Source organism: Rhinopithecus roxellana, chromosome 13 (assembly GCF_007565055.1).
Source record: "Rhinopithecus roxellana isolate Shanxi Qingling chromosome 13, ASM756505v1, whole genome shotgun sequence".
In the NCBI taxonomy this organism is placed as follows: domain Eukaryota; kingdom Metazoa; phylum Chordata; class Mammalia; order Primates; family Cercopithecidae; genus Rhinopithecus; species Rhinopithecus roxellana.
The window spans coordinates 18,812,888-18,831,776 of NC_044561.1; the positions used below are offsets into that span (position 1 = coordinate 18,812,888).

Consider the following 18,889-nt stretch of genomic DNA (forward strand, 5'->3'; position numbering starts at 1 on the left):
CATCTTTTCCCTTTCCCAGTCCTCTTATATAACCAATAGCATGTGTTTTCAAAGGGGTTAGTGGTCATCAAGAGGTGATCTATAGCCACATGGGAACTGAACTACCATCTTTGACCTTATGCTACCTGATCAATTATGTTAATGAGCCACTGAAAGAAATTAGATAAAATTATTCAAATTTTTATAACCATATATCGGACATTAATTGGTTATAACCATATGCAAAACCAACCAATTAATGTCAGATCTTCACGATATATCCATAGTCTTACTTCCATCAGTCTTAGCCTGGCGTAAGGTGCCATCATCTTTTGCCTGGATGCGGTAGCCTGTTACCTGGTCTTGGCTTCCTCCCTTGCCCTTCCATATCGTTTATTTTCAACACAACAAATCAGAGTGACCTTTCTAAAATAGAATTTGGATTATGAACTTCTCTGCACAGAATTTTCCAAGGGCTTCCCAACTCACTTGGAGTAAAAGCCAAGGCATTATGGTGGCAGATAGACCCCTCATGTCATGTGGCTGCTTGTTACACTCAGTCCTCATCTCCTACTTTCTCCCTCTCACTTCACTTTGGAGGTTCCCTAGAGAGATCAGGCTCACTCTGAATCTCAGGTCCTTCCTTTTGTTCTCCCCTCTGCTGTGCCCTTACTTCAGAGAGTATGATAGCTAGGGTCCATATGTCTGCATTTGCCCAGGACAGGCCTGGTTTGAATTTGTTGACCCAGATGACTATTAATAGTGTCCCCTTCCAGTCTCAGAGGTGTCCCGTATTGAATGATAAATGATGTGGCCACCCTACCCACAGCTGGCTCTCTCACTTCCTTAAGGTCTTGCCTGAATTGCCATATTTTACCTCAGCACTCCCTAACCGTCTTCTCTACCTCGTATTTCTCCATTGTGCCACCTGGCATACTAGATTTTTTAATTTTGTAATTTTTTTATTGTAAGTTCCATGACTATCAGGATTTTTGTTTTGTTCACGACTGTATTCCCAGAGCTAAAAACAGCTCCTGGTGGCCGGGCACAGTGGCTCACGCCTGTAATCCCAGCACTTTGGGAGGCCGAGGGCGGACAGATCACCTGAGGTCGGGATTTTGAGACCAGCCTGACCAACATGGAGAAACCCGTCTCTACTAAAAATACAAAATTAGCCGGGCGTGGTGGCACATGCCTGTAATCCCAGCTACTTGTGAGGCTAAGGAAGGAGAATCACTTTGAACCCGGGAGGTGGAGGTTGTGGTGAGCCGAGATTGTGCCATTGCACAGGTCAGGCAACAAGAGCAAAACTCCATCTCAAAAAAAAAAAAAAACATTGGGCCGGGCGCAGTGGCTCAAGCCTGTAATCCCAGCACTTTGGGAGGCCGAGACGGGCGGATCACGAGGTCAGGAGATTGAGACCATCCTGGCTAACACGGTGAAACCCCGTCTCTACTAAAATACAAAAAACTAGCCGGGCGAGGTGGTGGACGCCTATAGTCCCAGCTACTCGGGAGGCTGAGGCAGGAGAATGGCGTGAACCCGGGAGGCGGAGCTTGCAGTGAGCTGAGATCCGGCCACTGCACTCCAGCCTGGGCGACAGAGCGAGACTCCGTCTCAAAAAAAAAAAAAAAAAAAAAATCAACACAGTTCTTGGCATGTAATAGGTAGTTTAATGAATGCTAAAAATCTTCTGAGGTTAGCTTTCTCTCTACTGAAGCATGATTTAATTTTTCTCTAATGCTTTTCTTCCTTTTCTTTTCTTTTTTTTTTTTTGAGACGGACCGTCTCGCTCTGTCGCCAGGCTGGTGGAGTGCTTTCCTTTTTTTCTTTTTTCTTTTTTTTTTTTTTTTTTTTTTTTTTTTTCTTGGAGGCGGGGATCTCAGCTCACTTGCAGCTCCGCTCCCCCGGGTTCACGCCATTTCCTGCCTAGCGCCCTCCAAAGTAGCTGGGACTACAGGCGTCCGCACACCTTAACTGGCTTAGTTTGGTATTTTTTTAGTAGTAGGAGACGGGGTGTTCCACCGTGTTAGCCGGGATGGTCTCGATTTCCTGACCTTCCACAATCCGCCCCCGTCTCAGCCTCCCAAAGTGCTGGGATTACAGGCTTGAGCCACTGCGCCTGGCCCGTGCTTTCCTTTCTTATAACCTTCCTGAACAGTTAACTAGATTCCTTTTTTTCAAAGACTTTGGTAGTCTTTTTCTCCTTGCTTGGTTTGTAAGTGACTTTCCTTTCAAGCCATCCTCATTTTTCATGGAATATGTTTTGCTTTCTTCAAACTCAGTAAACTCTTACCCATTCCAGAAATGTGTATTGAACTCTAGGCACTGTGCTAAGGCCTGAGAAGAAACAAAAACTATTAAAACACTGACTCTCCCGACCTCAGGGAGCTCTGACTCCTCATGCACTTGGGATTCTCTTTCAAGCAATTCCCATGTGGGGTAACGACAATGAAAGGAAAGCCCTCTTGTGGGGAGTTGGACTGTGAATGGTTTCAGTAATACAGTGTGGTTTGAACATGTGATCTCTGCTAAATGAGGATGTGCTAGATGAGGGAGTGTGCTGTGATGAAAACAACCAGGATCAGAATTCCCCCTGCTCCTCACTGGGCTTTCGAGCTGAGGCTCAGGTTCTTCATCTGTGTAGTGGGCATAAAGATCCTCCTCTTCCTGACTGCTTGTCCCACAGAGTGGTTGTCCGGATCAAAAGTAGGTTGGGTACATTACAGGCTAGATTACCACACTGAGTCCTTGTTTTGAAACAAGGTGGGGTCTGAATTCACAACTGGTTAACATTTCATTCATTAAAAAATCAGAGAAGACTGGCGCGGTGGCTCACGCCTGTAATCCCAGCACTTTGAGAGGCCAAGGTGGGTGGATCACTTGAAGTCAGCAGTTCAAGACCAGCCTGACTAACATGGTGAAACCCTGCCTCTACTAAAAACACAAAAATTAGCTGGGCGGGTGCATGTAAGCCCAGCTACTTGGGAGACTGAGGCAGGAGAATTGCTCGAACCCGGGAGGTGGAGGTTGCAGTGAGCCAAGATCATGCCACTGTACTCAGCCTAGGTGACAAGAGTGAGACTCCATCCCAGAGGGAAAAAAAAAAATCAGAGAAAATTCCAAACAGAGAAACCTTATTTGTGACCCTGCCTTCACCTCTCCAGGCTTGATGGTTTGCACCATCTGCAGTCTCTCAAGCGTGACTCAGTCTTTCTCCTGCATTTGGATGTGATTCATATGTGAATCATGATTCACAGGAGTAACATCTCTGTGGGTTTCCCTCCCAGCCCCGTAGAATTTCATTTGGAGCGTTGTTAGTGGGGACCTGGTAGGTGCAGTCTTCACTTATTTTTCACCCTGCTACCCAGCAGAGACAGGGCAGTTGGTGTGACTGGGCAGGTAGTTTTTATCCCTCTGTATCTTTAACTGGGCACCATTTTAGAAGGCTTGCTAGTAAATGTCTTCCTTTATTGGAGGTAGATCATTTTGAAAAAGAAAGTAAGTGGATGCCATGTTTTCTTTCTCTTTAGTGTTGAGACTTAGAATCTGCAACTTGATATTTGTGTTGAATATTAGGTGCATGCAGTATATTTGGCCTGAGAGCCAAAGTAAAAGTAACTCATAGCACACTGAGACTGGATAGAAGGACCTCCGTCATTTCTCCAGGCCAGGTCAGTTTTTTTTTTATGGGTAAGTGCCGCCTCTGTAGCCCAGAGAAGAGAAACCACTCGCCCCAGGCACAGGCTTCTCGATGTGGGCTTGGAACTGGCCCTAGAGGCTCCACAGTGAGTAACCTTTTTGACCTTGAGGTTTTCAACCAAAGAACACATTCACAATTCTGAACAGATGTCAAAAGAGACAGAGCTGAGATGACTCTTACCAGCATTGGCTCCCCAAGTTGTATGTCTGGCTTTGAACTTTGAGTGTGAGACTTCATTCCCAAATGTTGGGTTGGAGCAGAGCTGGCTGACCATGAGGTTTCACCTCCATCATTCCAGGCTGGTGGGGCTCTTCATATGCCAACAGCAAGTCTGTATGACTGAAAATAAGACCTCAAAGAGCCAGTGGGAAAGGCACTGTGTTGGGCTTGAATTGCAAGGAAACTGTGTGTGAGTAGCTTCCTGGAAATCCTTAAAATATTTGCTTATACGTATAATAGCTTCCTGGAAGTCCTTAAAATATTTGCTTTTTTTTGGGGTGTGTGTGTACGTGTGTGTGTGTGTAGGTAGGTGTGTCCACCAGAGATGGCACAGATCTACTTTTGGCCTAGGATTCAAAGCTGCTCTGATAAGTTGAACTATTCCTTTTTTCTTTTCTTTTCTTTTCTTTTTTTGAACTGTTTGTTAGTGTAAGAATTTGAGTTGTCTTGCAGACCAAGTCTAGAACAGGTTTTCTTTAAAAACAAAAACAGGTAATCAGATGAGCAACTTGTCAGCCAAACCTGGGAGAGGTGATATAGTAACAATGCTCTTATCGCTCAGAGTGTTTTGCAAATGCCAGTTTGCCTTCATACCACTTCTCAAGCTGAATAAGAAAATCCACCTCGTTGCTTCTTTATAATCATGCTTTATATTTGCATGAAAATGAAAGTTGTCAGCCAAGTTTTTTTTTTCTTTTCCCGCGGAAAATTTAGCTCCAAGTGGCTTTTAGCTATTGACAAAGAACAGATAACATTTCAACAGCTAAAAATTGGTGCCCCAGATGGATAGTCAAGAAATAGAGCATCTGTAAAGTTGAGTAGAAAGAATCTAAATGCAGGTTCCACCTACTTACTGTGAGATCTTCAGTAAGTTGCTTAACTTCTCTGAGCCTCAGTTTCTTTATCTGTGGAAAAGGATCATACCTACCTCATATCTACTCCTGGTGTGGGTTTGAATGAAATGAAATACTGTATTTGTCTGACTTAATACATTGTATCTTCTAGTATAATGACTAGTAATTTAAAAAAATCTGCTCCAAGCAGTTCCAAAAGAAAAGTCCTAAAGTTGTTTTGGCCAGGTGGTGTCATCTTTATTTTTATTTTTATTTTTACTTTTTTTCAGACAGAGTCTTGCTCTGTGGCCCAGGCTGGAATGCAGTGGTGTGATCTCGGCTCACTGCAACCTCAGCCTCCTGGGTTCAAGTGCTTCTCCTGCCTCAGCCTCCCGAGTAGCTGAGATTACAGGCACCCACCACCACGCCCAGTTAATTTTTGTATTTTTAGTAGAGATGAGGTTTCACCACGTTGGCCAGGCCGGTCTCGAACTTCTGACCTTCAGTGATCCCCCACCTTGGCCTCCCAAAGTGCTGGGATTACAGGCGTGAGCCACCACGCTCAGCCCATCTTTTTAAATTAAAAAATATATATATGTTTTAAAATTTATGTCCAGTAAAATGTACTGTATTTAGAGTACAGTTCTGTGAGTTTTGACAAATGCAGAGTTGTATACCTACCAACAAACACATCAAGATAAGAAAATTTCCATCACCTCCCAAAATTCCGCTGTGCTATTGCTTTGTACTCAGTCTCTCTGCCTGTCCTCTGGCAACCAATGATCTGTTCTCTGTCCTTCTGGTTTTGCCTTTCCCAGCATGTAACATACATGGAATCATACAGTGTGTAGTTTTTTGAGTCTGGCTTATTTCACTCACCCTATTGCATTTGAGAGATTCATCCACGTTGTCACGTGTCAGTAGTTGCCTCCTTTTTATTGCTGAGTAGTATTCTGTTGTATGGATGAGCTGCAATTTGTTTATCCTTCCCCCAGTTGAAAGATAATTGGGCTGTTTCCAGGTTTTGGCGACTATGAATAAGACTTCTATAAATGTTTACATGATTTTATATGAAGAAAGGTTTTGTATGAACTTAAGTTTTCATTTTTCTTGTATAAATTTTTAGGAGTAGATTGCTGGGTCAAATGGTAAATCTACTGTTTTCAAAAGTGGTGTGCCAGTTTCCTTTGCTATCAGCAATGTATTAGGCTTTGAGTTGTTCCATATCCTTGTCAACACTTGGTATGTCCAGTCATTTTCATCATTCAGATAGGCATGTAGTGGTATCTTACTGCACTTTTTTTGTTTGTTTTGAGATGGGGTCTTGCTCTTTCATCCAGGCAGGAATGCAGTGGCACAGTCATAGCTCACTGCAACCTTGGACTTCTGGGCACAAGCAATCCTCCTGCCTTAGCCTCCGGAGTGGCTGCGAATACAGGCGCATGCCACCATGCCTGGCTAATCCCTGTGCTTTTAATTTGCTGTTTCCTTAATGACTACTGAGTTAAGCATCTTTGAGTATACTTATATTCCTTTTGCATATGTTGTTTGTCCTTTTCTCATTGGGTTGTTCGTTTTCTTGCTTTTGAATTTGAGAGTTCCCTATGTCTTCTGGATGCAAGTCCTTTGCCAGATACATGATTTGCAAGTGCTTTCTCTCATGTTGTAGATTGTTTCAAAGCTTTCACAAGAAATTTATAAATACTTGTTCTTGTTATAAAATATTCAAATGACCCAGAAGTATTTAGAGTAAAAAGTACAAATTCTCTTTTGCCTCCTATCCCTTCCTCCAGCTTTCTTCTCAGTTAGCCACTGTTGAACGTTTAGTAAGCATCTTTCCAGTCCTTTTTAAAAAATATTTTTATGTATCTTAAGTAGAGATGGAGTCTCACTCTATCACCCAGGCTGGAGAGCAGTGGAGTGATTATAGCTTGCCACAGCCTTGAACTCCTGGCCTTGTTAGCCACCATGCTTAACCTTAGTTCTTTTTATGGCCTCATAATTTTCTAGTAAATAAATGTTTAGAAAGGGACATTTAAGTACTGACAGATGTGCTTTAAAATTAATTGTGTTACTCGATAGTCAATAAATTGCATTTCAAAGAATCTTCCGGTGTTTCCTTTCAGCCCAGTTATAGGTAAAATCATTGTTTTTATGTTAAAGTAGTGAGTTTTGATGTCCTATGTCATATTTTAGAAAGCCATGATTTGGGGAAGAAAATTCCAGAAGATAAGGATGGCTGATGAGTGGATTAAATTTAAATAGGTCATTTTGTTTTATTTTATATATATTTTTAGAGACAGGGTCTCTTTCACTCTGTCGTCGCCCAGGTTGGAATGCAGTGGCACGATCAGCACTCACTGTAAAAATAGGTCATTTATATTCACTAAAGATTGCTCTAATTAGTTGAAATGACTTTGAAATGTGTCAATTTTATTAAAATAAGTGGCAGGTTGCTCGTGTTTGTGTGATCTCTTTTAGCAAAGAATGATACCAGTAACCTCAAAGTAAAGTTCTGGCTCATTCCCAATTTTAGATTGATCATTTTTCTTTGATCGATTATTTTGTACTGTTTGAAATACTCAGCACAGAATTTGCACTTGGTTTACATTTTTATTTTTAGCTCCAATTTTGTCCTTTTTCAACCATAACTGGTCAGAACGCTTTTGCAGAGTGAGCCTTCTTAAGACAAGCTGTTTTTATCTTTCCGTAGGTATGAATCCTAGGACCCAGAATAAGGATTCTCTAGAGGACAGTGTTTCTACCTCTCCAGACCCAAGTAAGAGGGGGCAGCTGACTGGGGAAAGGGGTAGACAGGGAGTGTGGGGTGGTCAGAGCATGAGGAAACAGGTGGAAGCCCTGTGGGAAGTGAATGGTCCTGAGGTCCATATATCTCTGGGGTATGGGAAGGTGATGTGGTGAGGGAGGACTCTCTGGACTCTGTGATGGAAAGTGAGGGGGGTGTGACTGAATGACCTGTTTTGGAGGGTGATTCAGGGGCACCTAGGAAAGGTAGCAGATTCCCTCTAAGGCCCCCATGCTGGTCCAGAGCTGGCCTTCACCCTTAAATGCCTAATGATATCTCCATGAAAAAGTTGGAAAGACATAATAGGCTGTTACTAGAATCATTTGCCTGCCTGTAGTTGAAATATTTGGCTGATTTGCATTCCTTTTGATCATCTTTTTAAATAGCTGTATAATAAGAGAATGTCTAAATATCTATAATAATAAAATAGCAGAGAAAATCCTACCACTTGATAAACTTTACTTAGCTGTGACCAATGGATATATATCACTGAGTCTTTTTGTCCCCACCTTTTTTTTTTTTTTTTTTTTGAGACAGTGTCTTGCTCTGTTGCCCAGGCTAGAGTGCAGTGGTGCACTGCAACATCTGCCTCCCAAGTTCAAGTGATTCTTCTGCCTCAGCCTCTTGAGTAGCTGGGATTACAGGCGTGCACCACCACGCCTGGCTAACTTTTGTGTTTTTAGTAGAGACGGTGTTTCACCACGTTGGGTAGGCTGGTCTTGAACTCCTGACCTCATGAGCCACCTCGCCCAGCCTTTGTCCCCACTTAATAATCCTTTTCCCCTATTTGTTCAGGTCCCTCCTAGCAGTCATTTGTAATGGCAACATTAAGCACATTACTGTATCTTGGTTTTAGTAATCATTTCTTATTAGTGACCATTTGGATGGCTTTCTGCTTTTTAGCCACAGCATATAATGCAGGTATGATAATACCTGGTGAGCTGAGCACAGTGGCTCATGCCAGTAATCACAGCACTTTGGGAGGCTGAGGTGGGTGGCTCACTTGAGCCCAGGAGTTTGAGACCAGCCCGGACGATATAGTGAGACCCTGTCTCTATTAAATTAAAAGTTAATAGTAATACATAATACATGGTGCAACAGGTGCATTTTTTGGTTAATGTCTTTGGATTACATTCCCCAAAGTATGGTTGGCAGATTGACTGTTTTCCAAAAAGCTGCCAGCAATGAATAGATGATCCTGTTTCTCTACAACCCTGTCACCGGAGTTTGTTACCTGTGTTCATCATTGTTATTTTAGTGGTTCTGAGGTGTGGAACTTCCTCAGAGTCCTTCTTTTCAGGACCAGAAGATACTGGGGTTAGAAAAGAGGCTGCACTCTTTTCCTAGAGACAGAACACCCTTAGACTTCCATTCAGCATCCTTTCTCATCATGGGATCTCAAACTAAGTATTTGAACTGTCTGTCTTGTTGTGTGCCCAGCAGAAAGCATTTCTACAAGATTTTTCTAATCCTGAGGGTCAAAAGGCTGATGAGGGCCAGGATGATCTAAGAGGACATAAAGATCGAACTGTCTTCTGTTTCTGGCTTCCCCACTGGGGCTTTGATCAGGTCCTCATCTTCTGTTCTAACCAGGAAGTAGAAACAAGCTTACCTCCTCGGCTGCCATATAGAAAAATGGAGATGATTAATTAGGCTATTCGGGACTATGTTTTGGATTCCTGAATTATTCATGAGTTAATAAGGCCTGTGTAGAGCACGAGTTAGATCTGTTGCAGGCTAAATCATCTTACCCAAGTCAGTGGTGCCATGTGGGGCATTTTTCTGCTGCGACTTAGCACACAAATTTTGTTATTCATTGATGGGAGGGCTGATGAGGCAGCAGGGGCTACATTACATTGTAAGCTGTTAGCATGGTACAAAAATAAGGCATATGAATGTCCCATTCAGAACTCAGAGACAAAGCCTTAGAGTTTTTTGACTTCATATTGCTCCCTTCTTTGGAGAGTTAAAAGATAGTCTTCACTTAAATTACTTAAAGAGGTAACTGCCCTATTATTTTAACTGAGTGAAGCTCAACCAGGGAGGATTTTCTTAACCAGGGGGGATTTACCTCCCCAGTGGAACATGTCAATGCCTACAGACATTTCTGGTTTTCACAATTAGGGGATGCCACTGGCATCTAGTGAGTAGAGTCCAAGGGTGCTGCTGCAATACCCAGGACAGCCCCCACAACAAAGAATTATCTGGTTCAAAGTCTCTGTTGTTGCCGAGGCTGAGAAACCCTGCTTTAACTGAGGAGCAGACAATTCGGGACAGACCCATGTGGTCAGGCCTGCTCTGCTAACTGCAGCTTTCATTTTTGGATTATTAAACACTGTCTCTTAAAGTTCCAGCCTCCTAACTTTCCCAGATATCCTTACTCGATTTTTCCTCCCAACCTTTTGGATCTGTTACTTATTTTTGCAGTGCTGGAAGTATTCCTTATTTCTGCTACTGTATGCTGTTTGCTCCCAAACCAGGCTGAGCTCCCATCCTTTCCCCACCCAGCCACTCTGCAGTCCTTGGGAGAGGCTCACGCTTGGGCCTCCCTGCTCTTGGAACGTTGATGTGCTTCGACACGTAATTCTGCCTGCCCTGCAGTAATCTCACCTGCATTGCGGCTGTAGCTCACAATCAGCAGAAAATGAAAAGTATCAGCTGTGAATCCCATTTGCATGATGGGACTGGATAAGCATGTGCACTGCATTGTCTAACAAACTCTGTTTCTCTCTCTTTTTCCCTCCCCTACCCTCTTTCTTCCCAATCCTGTCAATTTTATCATTTTCACCATGAACTGTTTTCCCCACCCTTCCCTCCCCTTTCCTCCCCTGACCCCCCATCCCACACTTGCCATGGTGACCACATGTACCTTTTCCCCCGTTACGTGAGGCAGTTCTGACACTGTCTGCTCCCCCTGTAGTGCCAGGCTTCTGTTGCACAGTTGGAGTGGACTGGAAGTCTCTCACTACTCCGGCATGCCTCCCCCTCACCACCGACTACTTCCCTGACCGCCAGGGCCTGCAGAATGACTACACAGAGGGCTGTTATGATCTCCTTCCAGAAGCAGACATCGACAGGTCAGTGTCAGAGAAAAGGGCACTTGGCTTGGTTTGTGAAGGTTTCAGATATATCCCACACATACATCAGAACACTGAGTTTGTGCTCGCTTCAGCAACACATATATTAAAATTGGAAAGACATAGAGAAGATTAGCATGGCCATTAAATAAAAAATTCAAAAAAAACATTGAATTGTATTTTATCTTTCTTTTTTTTCCTTTTATTTTTAACTGAGACAGGGTCTCACTCTGTCACTCAGGTTGGAGTACAGTGGTACGATCACATCTCACTGCAACCTCGATCTCCTGAGTTCAAACAGTCTTTCCACCTCAGCCTCCTAAGTAGCTAGGAGTAGCTGAGAATGGCAGCACCACATCCAGCTAATTTTTGTATATTTTATAAAGACACTATTTCACCATATTGCCCAGGTTGGTCTTGAACTCCTGGGCTCAAGCCATCTGCCCAACTCTTGTGTCCCAAAGTGCTGAGATTACCACCTTGAGCCACTGTGCCTGGCTGAACACTGAATTTTCAAGCCTGTGTCCTCTTTTTATATTTGAGTAATTTTTTTTTTTTTTTTTTTTTTTTTTTGGAGACAGAGTCTTACTCTGTCACCCAGGCTGGAGTGCAGTAGCACAGTCTCGCTTCACTGCAATCTCTGCCTCCCAGGTTCAAGTGATTCTCATGCCTCAGCCTCCTGAGTAGCTGGGACTATAGGCGTGTGCCACCACGCCCGGCTAATTTTTTTTATTTTTAGTAGAGACGGGGTTTCACCATGTTGGCCAGGCTGGTCTCAAACTCCTGACCTCAGGTAATCCACTGGCCTCGGCCTCCCAAAGTGATGGGATTACAGGCGTGAGCTGCTGCACTGGCTGTGGGTAATTTTATGATGTAAGAACTGTGCATTTCGGCCGGGCACAGTGGCTCAAGCCTGTAATCCCAGCACTTTGGGAGGCCGAGAAGGGTGGATCACAAGGTCAGGAGATCAAGATCATCCTGGCTAACACGGTGAAACCCCGTCTCTACTAAAAAAAAAAAAAATACGAAAAACTAGCGGGTGAGGTGGCGGGCACCTGTAGTCCCAGCTACTCGGGAGGCTGAGGCAGGAGAATGGTGTAAACCCGGGAGGCGGAGCTTGCAGTGAGCTGAGATCCGGCCACTGTACTCCAGCCTGGGCAACGACAGAGCGAGACTCTGTCTCAAAAAAAAAAAAAAAAAAAAAGAAGTGTGCATTTCTCCAGAGTTCTATTGACATCAACTATTTCTCCTTGTTGATTGATTTATTTTTAACTCCAGTTTTTTCTGGCCTTGCTGATTATTCTCATATTTTCTAATGCAATTATTTGGGCACACTAAATCTGATCTTCTTTTCTAAAATTACTCATTTGGGCATTGAGTTACCTGCCTCTTTTCACCTCTTTGAACTGTTAATTTTCCCCAAAACACTGATTTACAAATTGTTGGTGGTTTTTTTTCATATTTTCTATTATATTTTCTTTCTATCTCTCTTTTATATACTGTCGTCCAGGCTGAAGTGCAGTGATGCAATCTTGGCTCACTGCAACCTCTGCTGGGACTACAAATGCATGCCACCATACTTGGCTAATTTTTTTTTTTTTTTTTGGTAGAGACAGGGTTTTGTCATGTTGCCCAGACTGGTCTTGAATTCCTGGGCTTATGCAATCTGCCCATGTCAGCCTTCTGGAGTACTAGGATTACAGATGTGAGCCACTGTGCCCAGCTCAAACTGTTAGTTTTATGAAGCACCGTAGAATGGTTATAAGGGGATGATGCAAAGGAGATGACGAGACTGTACAGTCTTCAGTGTCACTATCTCAGGCCAAGCATCTGTATGAGCAATCATCTGTTTTTTTCAGGAGGGACGAAGACGGTGTGCAGATGACAGCCCAGCAGGTGTTTGAAGAGTTTATTTGCCAACGTCTCATGCAGGGCTACCAAATCATAGTGCAGCCCAAGGCACAAAAACCCAACCCAGCCGTCCCACCCCCACTGAGCAGTAGCCCACTCTATAGCCGAGGTGAGTTTTTCTCCTTGGATTTATATTTTCGTCTCTTCTTATGTGTAAGTGGGTTTTCAAGATGGTAGATAATAGATAAATTTAGTAGTAATTGTTTTTGACACAAAAGTTTTCTTTATAAATTCTACTTAAGTGAGGAATAAAGTCTCCTTTAGGTATGGATTTATTGTAAATGCTCTCTTTAATTTACAACTCTCCCTTTAAGGCAATGGATGTGACCAAGTTCAGGAATGGGACAGCCTGGGAATAGTAGGAAGCTGAGTCACTACTGAGCTGTCAAAGTTTCTAAACCCAGAAACCTATATTTAATTGTTTCTAGTACAGTACCTGGCACACAGCAGACTGTCAAATGTTACCTAAACCTGAAGTTTACTTTTGTTCTTATTTTCCTATTCTGATTTCATCTGTCTCTTCTTTATCACTGAAGCTTGGTGACTTGAAGCAAGAATGGGTCATCCATGAGGGGCAGATTAGGCTAGTAAGTGACAGAGAATCGGTGTTGCTAGTTGAATCAGAGCCAGGCAGTGGAGAGCTCCTCTAAAATAAGTCTAACAGAGGGAATTAAGTGCAGGTGCCTGGAATCAGAGCGCAGTAATCACTTCCTAGAACAATCAGTGAGCTGTCTTAGTCTCCTGTCTCTTCATTATTGCTAACAAGACCCCCCACCTTCCCTGATCACTTAGTGATAACCTTGGATCATCTTTGTCTGCCCATGAAAGCTTCTTGGGCCAGAGGATCAGAGAACTGTGGCCCTGTTAGCGGGAGCATGTGGTCATCCAGCCCAGGCCCTGCTGTTTATGTATAAAGCTTTGGACTCCCCCTAGATCTTCTTTGAATGTCCCTTGTGATGTTTATCACATGTTGCCTTGTATTCATCTTCCAGACCCTACTGAATATTAACCTTTTTGAGTGCCAAGACTATTTCTGTTCATCTTTTTGTCCTCCACAATGGAAACTGCATGCCTAGCATACAATAATATGCAACAGTATGGGTCAATAAGTATATGAATTTGACTGGGCGTAATCCTAGCACGTTGGGAGGCTGAGGCAGGAGGATGCCTGGAGCCCAGGAGTTCACGAACGGCCTAAGCAATATAGGGAGACTGTCTCTAAAAAGAAAAGAAAAATAAAATAAATATGTGAATCCATTTATTCACACATTCATTCAACAGTCTTTGAAGCACTTACTCTGCATGACTGGGGAGAGCATTTATAGCCCAGTCAGGGAAAATAACATTAGTCAAACTATGAAATATAATTGTATGTTGTGATAAAGGCTGAGGGAGAAGTCATGGGGCTGTCAGGACATTTAATATGGGGCCCTATCTTATCTGGTGGGTCATGGACAGCTTCCCTGAGGAGGTGAGGTTTGAGCTTAGACCTGAAGTACATGTAGGAGTTACTAGGAGCAGCAGGTTGGAAATGGAGGGCAGGAGTAGAAAGGAAGGGCATGCCAGGCAGAGGCCAGTTTGTGCAAAGGCTCTGTGGCAGAAAACATTGAGATACTTTCTGGACGCCAAAAAGAAGGCTGATATGATGGAGCACAAGGAACGAGCTGGAGGTGCAGCCAGAGATGTCAGGAGACCCAAGTCTATCTGAAGGATTTTGTCCTTTATCCCAAGAGTAATGGGATGAATTCACCTTTCATGTCACTGGTGCCTTCCAGGCTGCCCACCTGTTGTTCTGTGGAATAGCTGGTGGATGTCCCTCAGTGGTCTGAGTTCCTCTGTGTCCAGTTCTGTTCCTGGCTGATCCATGAGCCATGAGCCTCATGTGATGGTTAGTTGGCCAGAGGCTACTTGCCTGACTGTATCCTTTCTGGTTATTTTTTTGCTGTGATAAATTTAATCTCTCTAATTTCTATAGTAACAGAAAGGGTACCATTGTTATCCTAATTACTGGAACAGTTGCCATCACAACCAGGCCTGTGCTGCTTATTCATCAGAGACTTACTGAATACTAAGTGTGAAACAGGCCCTGTTCCAGCAGGGACTAGAATAGCATCAGCCCTCCCCTCAGAGTCTGCAGTCTACAGCAGAGTCAGATGTTAAACTAATAAACCACAAGTATATATTTGATCACAGACTGTGAAGAATAAATACCATGCAGGATAAACACAGGGATAACGGGGGTGCACCTAATTTAGAATGGGGGTGTCCGGTACGATGTCAGATGCTCATGAACCTTGCCCCATGACGTTGTCTTTCCAGTAGCCAACAGAGTGTTTGTTGCATGAATAAAAGAATGCTTGGATGAGGGCTTGCCCTCTTTGTTGCTGTAGAAAGTGAGATTTGGTGCCCAAGATCATAGAAGCTGGCAAGTGCAAGTGCTGGGGTTGGACCTGGGGTCTCTCGAGTCGCTTCTGTTTTTTTTTTTTTTTTTTTTTGAGACGGAGTCTTTCTCTGTCCCCCAGGTTGGAGTGCAGTGGCTGGATCTCAGCTCACCGCAAGCTCCGCCTCCCGGGTTTACACCATTCTCCTGCCTCAGCCTCCGGAGTAGCTGGGACTACAGGCGCCCGCCACCACGCCCGGCTAGTTTTTTGTATTTTTATTAGAGACGGGGTTTCACCGTGTTAGCCAGGATGGTCTCGATCTCCTGACCTCGTGATCCTCCCGTCTCGGCCTCCCAAAGTGCTGGGATTACAGGCTTGAGCCACCGCGCCTGGCCTCGAGTCGCTTCTGTTTTGTATGCATCTGGCCTGCTGCTCCTTTGGCACCATCTGGGAAATTTCCATATTCACAGTGAATACTATTTCAGCCTCTGCTGTCCTCTCTCCTCTTGACCGCTCCCATGCTGCCTGTCACCGTGTGACTGTCTCAGAGCTGAATGACAGTGTTGCTGGTGGAGGGTGTCCAGGTTCTTGGCACCTCAAAGAACTGGACAAAACGCACAAACAAAGCAAGGAAAGAATGAAACAGCAAAAGCAGAGATTTATTGAAAATGAAAGTACACTCCACAGTGTGGGAGCAGGCTGAAGCATAGGGGCTCAAGGGCTCCTTTACAGAATTTGCTGGGGTTTAAATACCCTCTGGAAGTTTCCCATTGGTTACTTGGTGCACACCCTATGTAAATGAAGTAGTGGCTCTCAGTCAGTCTGATTGGTTGGGGAAAGCTCCCAATCAGAGGCTGAAGTGAAGTTTCAAAGTTATACTCCTATACAAACATCTGATTGGTTGTAAAAATCAAACCAATCAGAAAGACACTTTCAGTTTTCCATCTGCCTCACAGAAAAAGCAGGGAGTGGTTTGCGAAGGGAGTAACCTCCAGTTCTTTTGTTACTTAGGTGTGGAAAGTTGGAGTTTTTCTTTTGATTTAGTTTTAGAAAGTCAGCCTGAATTGGCCTTAGATTCCCTGCCTCCAAACCCTGTTCTCCTGCCTCAAGAGGACTCCTTTCGTTTCTAGATCAAAGGAATCTTGGCTTGGCTTGGCTTGGCTTGGCTTGGTTGTTCTTTTGAGGCGTGATTTTACTCTCTTGAACACTTGTCATTTTCTTGATTCCTGTTTATTTTCCTCTTTCCTGCATTCAATTCAGTTCAGCTAATACTGCACATGGCACTTTATCAGGTGCTACTAAAAATGTAAGGAGGAACAATGTTTGAGCCCTGGCCTCCTGGAATTTTTAATTTGTAAGGGGTGAGAGACATACACACAAGGAGCTATATACAAGGTAGAATTCAGACTGCTGATGGGGTCTGACGGCTTTCTGGAAGAAGTAGCATTTGATGATGACTTTAAATGATCTGGGATTTCAGTGGTGGCCCAGGAAGATAATGCAAAAGAAACAGCATGAGCAGGCCAGGCGCAGTGGCTCACCCCTGTAATCCCAGCACTTCGGGAGGCCGAGGCGAGTGGATCACCTGAGGTCGGGAGTTCAAGACCAGCCTGACCAACATAGAGAAACCCCGTCTCTACTAAAAATACAAAATTAGCCGGGCATGGTGGAGCATGCCTGTAATCCCAGCTACTCGGGAGGCTGAGACAGGAGAACTGCTTGAACCCAGGAGGTGGAGGTTGCGGTCAGTCGAGATCACATCATCGCACTCCAGCCTGGGCAACAAGAGTGAAACTCCGTCTCAAAAAAAGAAAAGAAAAGAAAAGAAACAACATGAGCAAATATTTGCAGCAAATAAATAAATGGTCCTTTTAGACTGAAACTTGGTATAGCAGTTTAGAAGTAGTGAGAACTAGGACTAGAAAGCTAGGTTGACTGCCACCTTGGAGTGAGAACCTCGAATGCCAAGGTGGGCAGCTTATGCTGGAGTAGTACAGTTCCATTTTAGTAACACAGTCATCTCTTACAGAACTTTCCTCTCCAGAGGATGAGGTATCAGGTTGTTCAGCTTTGAGTCTGCCATCTAGGTACTATCAGCCAGCACCTTCAGGCTCTAATCTGCTCCTGGTTGGTTTAATAACAGAAAAATCGGCCAACCTCAGGAGTTTTTTGTTTTGTTTTTTTAACCAAGAATAACTTTCTGCCATGAAATTGCCCCTCAAGAGAAAGTGTTACATTGTTTTCTGAATCTATATGGATGAGAAACAGTTGCTTGTTATAGGAATGAGCTTCAAACAGATGGAGGAAATTACTATTTTTCTGTTAGGCCTTGTGTCCCGAAACCGCCCCGAGGAGGAGGACCAGTATTGGCTGAGTATGGGCAGAACGTTCCACAAAGTGACTCTGAAAGATAAGATGATCACAGTGACGCGATACCTTCCTAAGTGAGTATTTGGATATTTAAGATCTTCAGTTATTGTCCTGAATTATGACCGCATACTAAATTATGTGTATAAACTGAGGAAGCTCAGTGGTTGGTTTTTCTTTTGGAGTTTTTGTTTGTTTGTTTCTAGGGCTATTTTAGGGTTATAGCTTACCTATTTCCAAAAGGGATTTGATTCATCTTACAATGATTAGCATGATTCATAACAAGCCTATTTCAACTAAAGATTGTGAGGAGAGAAGAAGGAAGGAGTTTAAGAAGATCTGAGAAATTTCTAGTACCGTTCCCTGGGATGAGTTGGTTACTACAGTTGAGGGGTAAATGTCGAGGATGGTTCTAAGTGTATAGAGAGAAAATATAGAGAAGAATTGGCAGAAGTTTGTCTCTAACTCTTTTGAATTTGGGGGCCTGCCCTTATTTTGCAGGTATCCTTATGAATCTGCCCAGATCCACTACACCTACAGCCTCTGTCCTTCCCACTCAGACTCCGAGTTCGTCTCCTGCTGGGTGGAATTCTCCCATGAACGGCTGGAGGAGTACAAGTGGAATTACTTAGATCAGTATATCTGTTCTGCCGGCTCTGAAGACTTCAGGTCAGAGAGTGGACTTTGGATTTCCATCCTTGCAGCTTTGGGCAAGGATGTATATGTGTATTTTTTTTTTTTTTTTTTTTTTTTTGAGACGGAGTCTCGCTCTGTTGCCCAGGCTGGAGTGCAGTGGTGCAATCTCCACTCACTGCAAGCTCCGTCTCCCGGGTTCACGCCATTCTCCTGCCCCAGCCTCCTGAGTAGTTGGGACAACAGGCGCCAGCCACTGCGCCCGGCTGATTTTTGAATCCTTAGTAGAGACGGGGTTTCACAGTGTCAGCCAGGATGGTCTTGATCTCCTGACTTTGTGATCCACCTATCTCAGCCTCCCAAAGCAGTATATGTGTGTTTTAACACTTTCTGAGCTTTTTCTCTCTCTCTCTCCCTTTTTTCTTTATAAAGAGACAGGATTGGCTGGGCGCAGTGGCTCACGCCTGTAATCCCAGCAATTTGGGAGGCCGAGGTGAGTGGATCACCTGAGGTCAGGAGTTTGAGACCAGGCTGGCCAGCATGGCAAAATCCTGTCTCTACTAAAAATACAAAAATTAGCTGGGTGTGGTGGTGCGCGCCTGTAATCCCAGCTACTCTGGAGGCTGAGGCAGAAGAATTGCTTGAACCCGGGAGGTGGAGGTTGCAGTGAGCCAAGATCAAGCCATTGCACTCCAGCCTGGGCAACAAGAGCGAAACTCTGTCTCAGAAAATAAATACATTAATTAATTAAAATTAACTGGGCTTGGTGGCATACCTGTATAGTCCTAGCTACTCAGGAGGCCGAAGTGCTTGAGCCCAGGAGGTCGTGGCTACAGTGAGCCTTGATAGTGCCACCACACTGTAGCCTGGGCAACACAGCAAGACCTTGTCTCAAAAAAATAAAATAGGTTAATGTGATAAATTTTTTGTGATGTATATTTTACCACAATTGAAAAAGCAAACCCCATGAAACTCAGTGA

The 18,889-nt window shown here is 43.9% G+C and overlaps 1 protein-coding gene and 1 non-coding gene across 18 annotated transcripts in view; both read left to right on the forward strand.

Annotated features, from left to right (window-relative positions):
• Positions 1 to 18,889, forward strand: part of DEPDC5 (DEP domain containing 5, GATOR1 subcomplex subunit) — a 156,569-nt gene that overhangs the window by 75,463 nt on the left and 62,217 nt on the right. For 12 of the 17 annotated variants that reach the window (XR_004052681.1, XR_004052682.1, XR_004052683.1 and 9 more), the window contains 5 exons: positions 7,448 to 7,513; positions 10,434 to 10,617; positions 12,477 to 12,637; positions 17,236 to 17,353; positions 17,778 to 17,945. Coding sequence is in view for 13 of the 17 variants with exons in the window: in XM_030914912.1 (XP_030770772.1) it covers positions 7,448 to 7,513; positions 10,434 to 10,617; positions 12,477 to 12,637; positions 17,236 to 17,353; positions 17,778 to 17,945 (697 nt within the window). In the remaining 4 variants the exon portion in view is untranslated. Of the gene's footprint in view, positions 1 to 7,447; positions 7,514 to 10,433; positions 10,618 to 12,476; positions 12,638 to 17,235; positions 17,354 to 17,777; positions 17,946 to 18,889 lie in introns of those variants that run through there. The other 5 variants (XM_030914913.1, XM_010360704.2, XM_010360709.2 and 2 more) reach the window with 2 other exon arrangements.
• Positions 10,700 to 10,806, forward strand: LOC115893021. Its single transcript, XR_004052980.1, has one exon. It is a non-coding gene; the product is annotated as a U6 spliceosomal RNA (small nuclear RNA).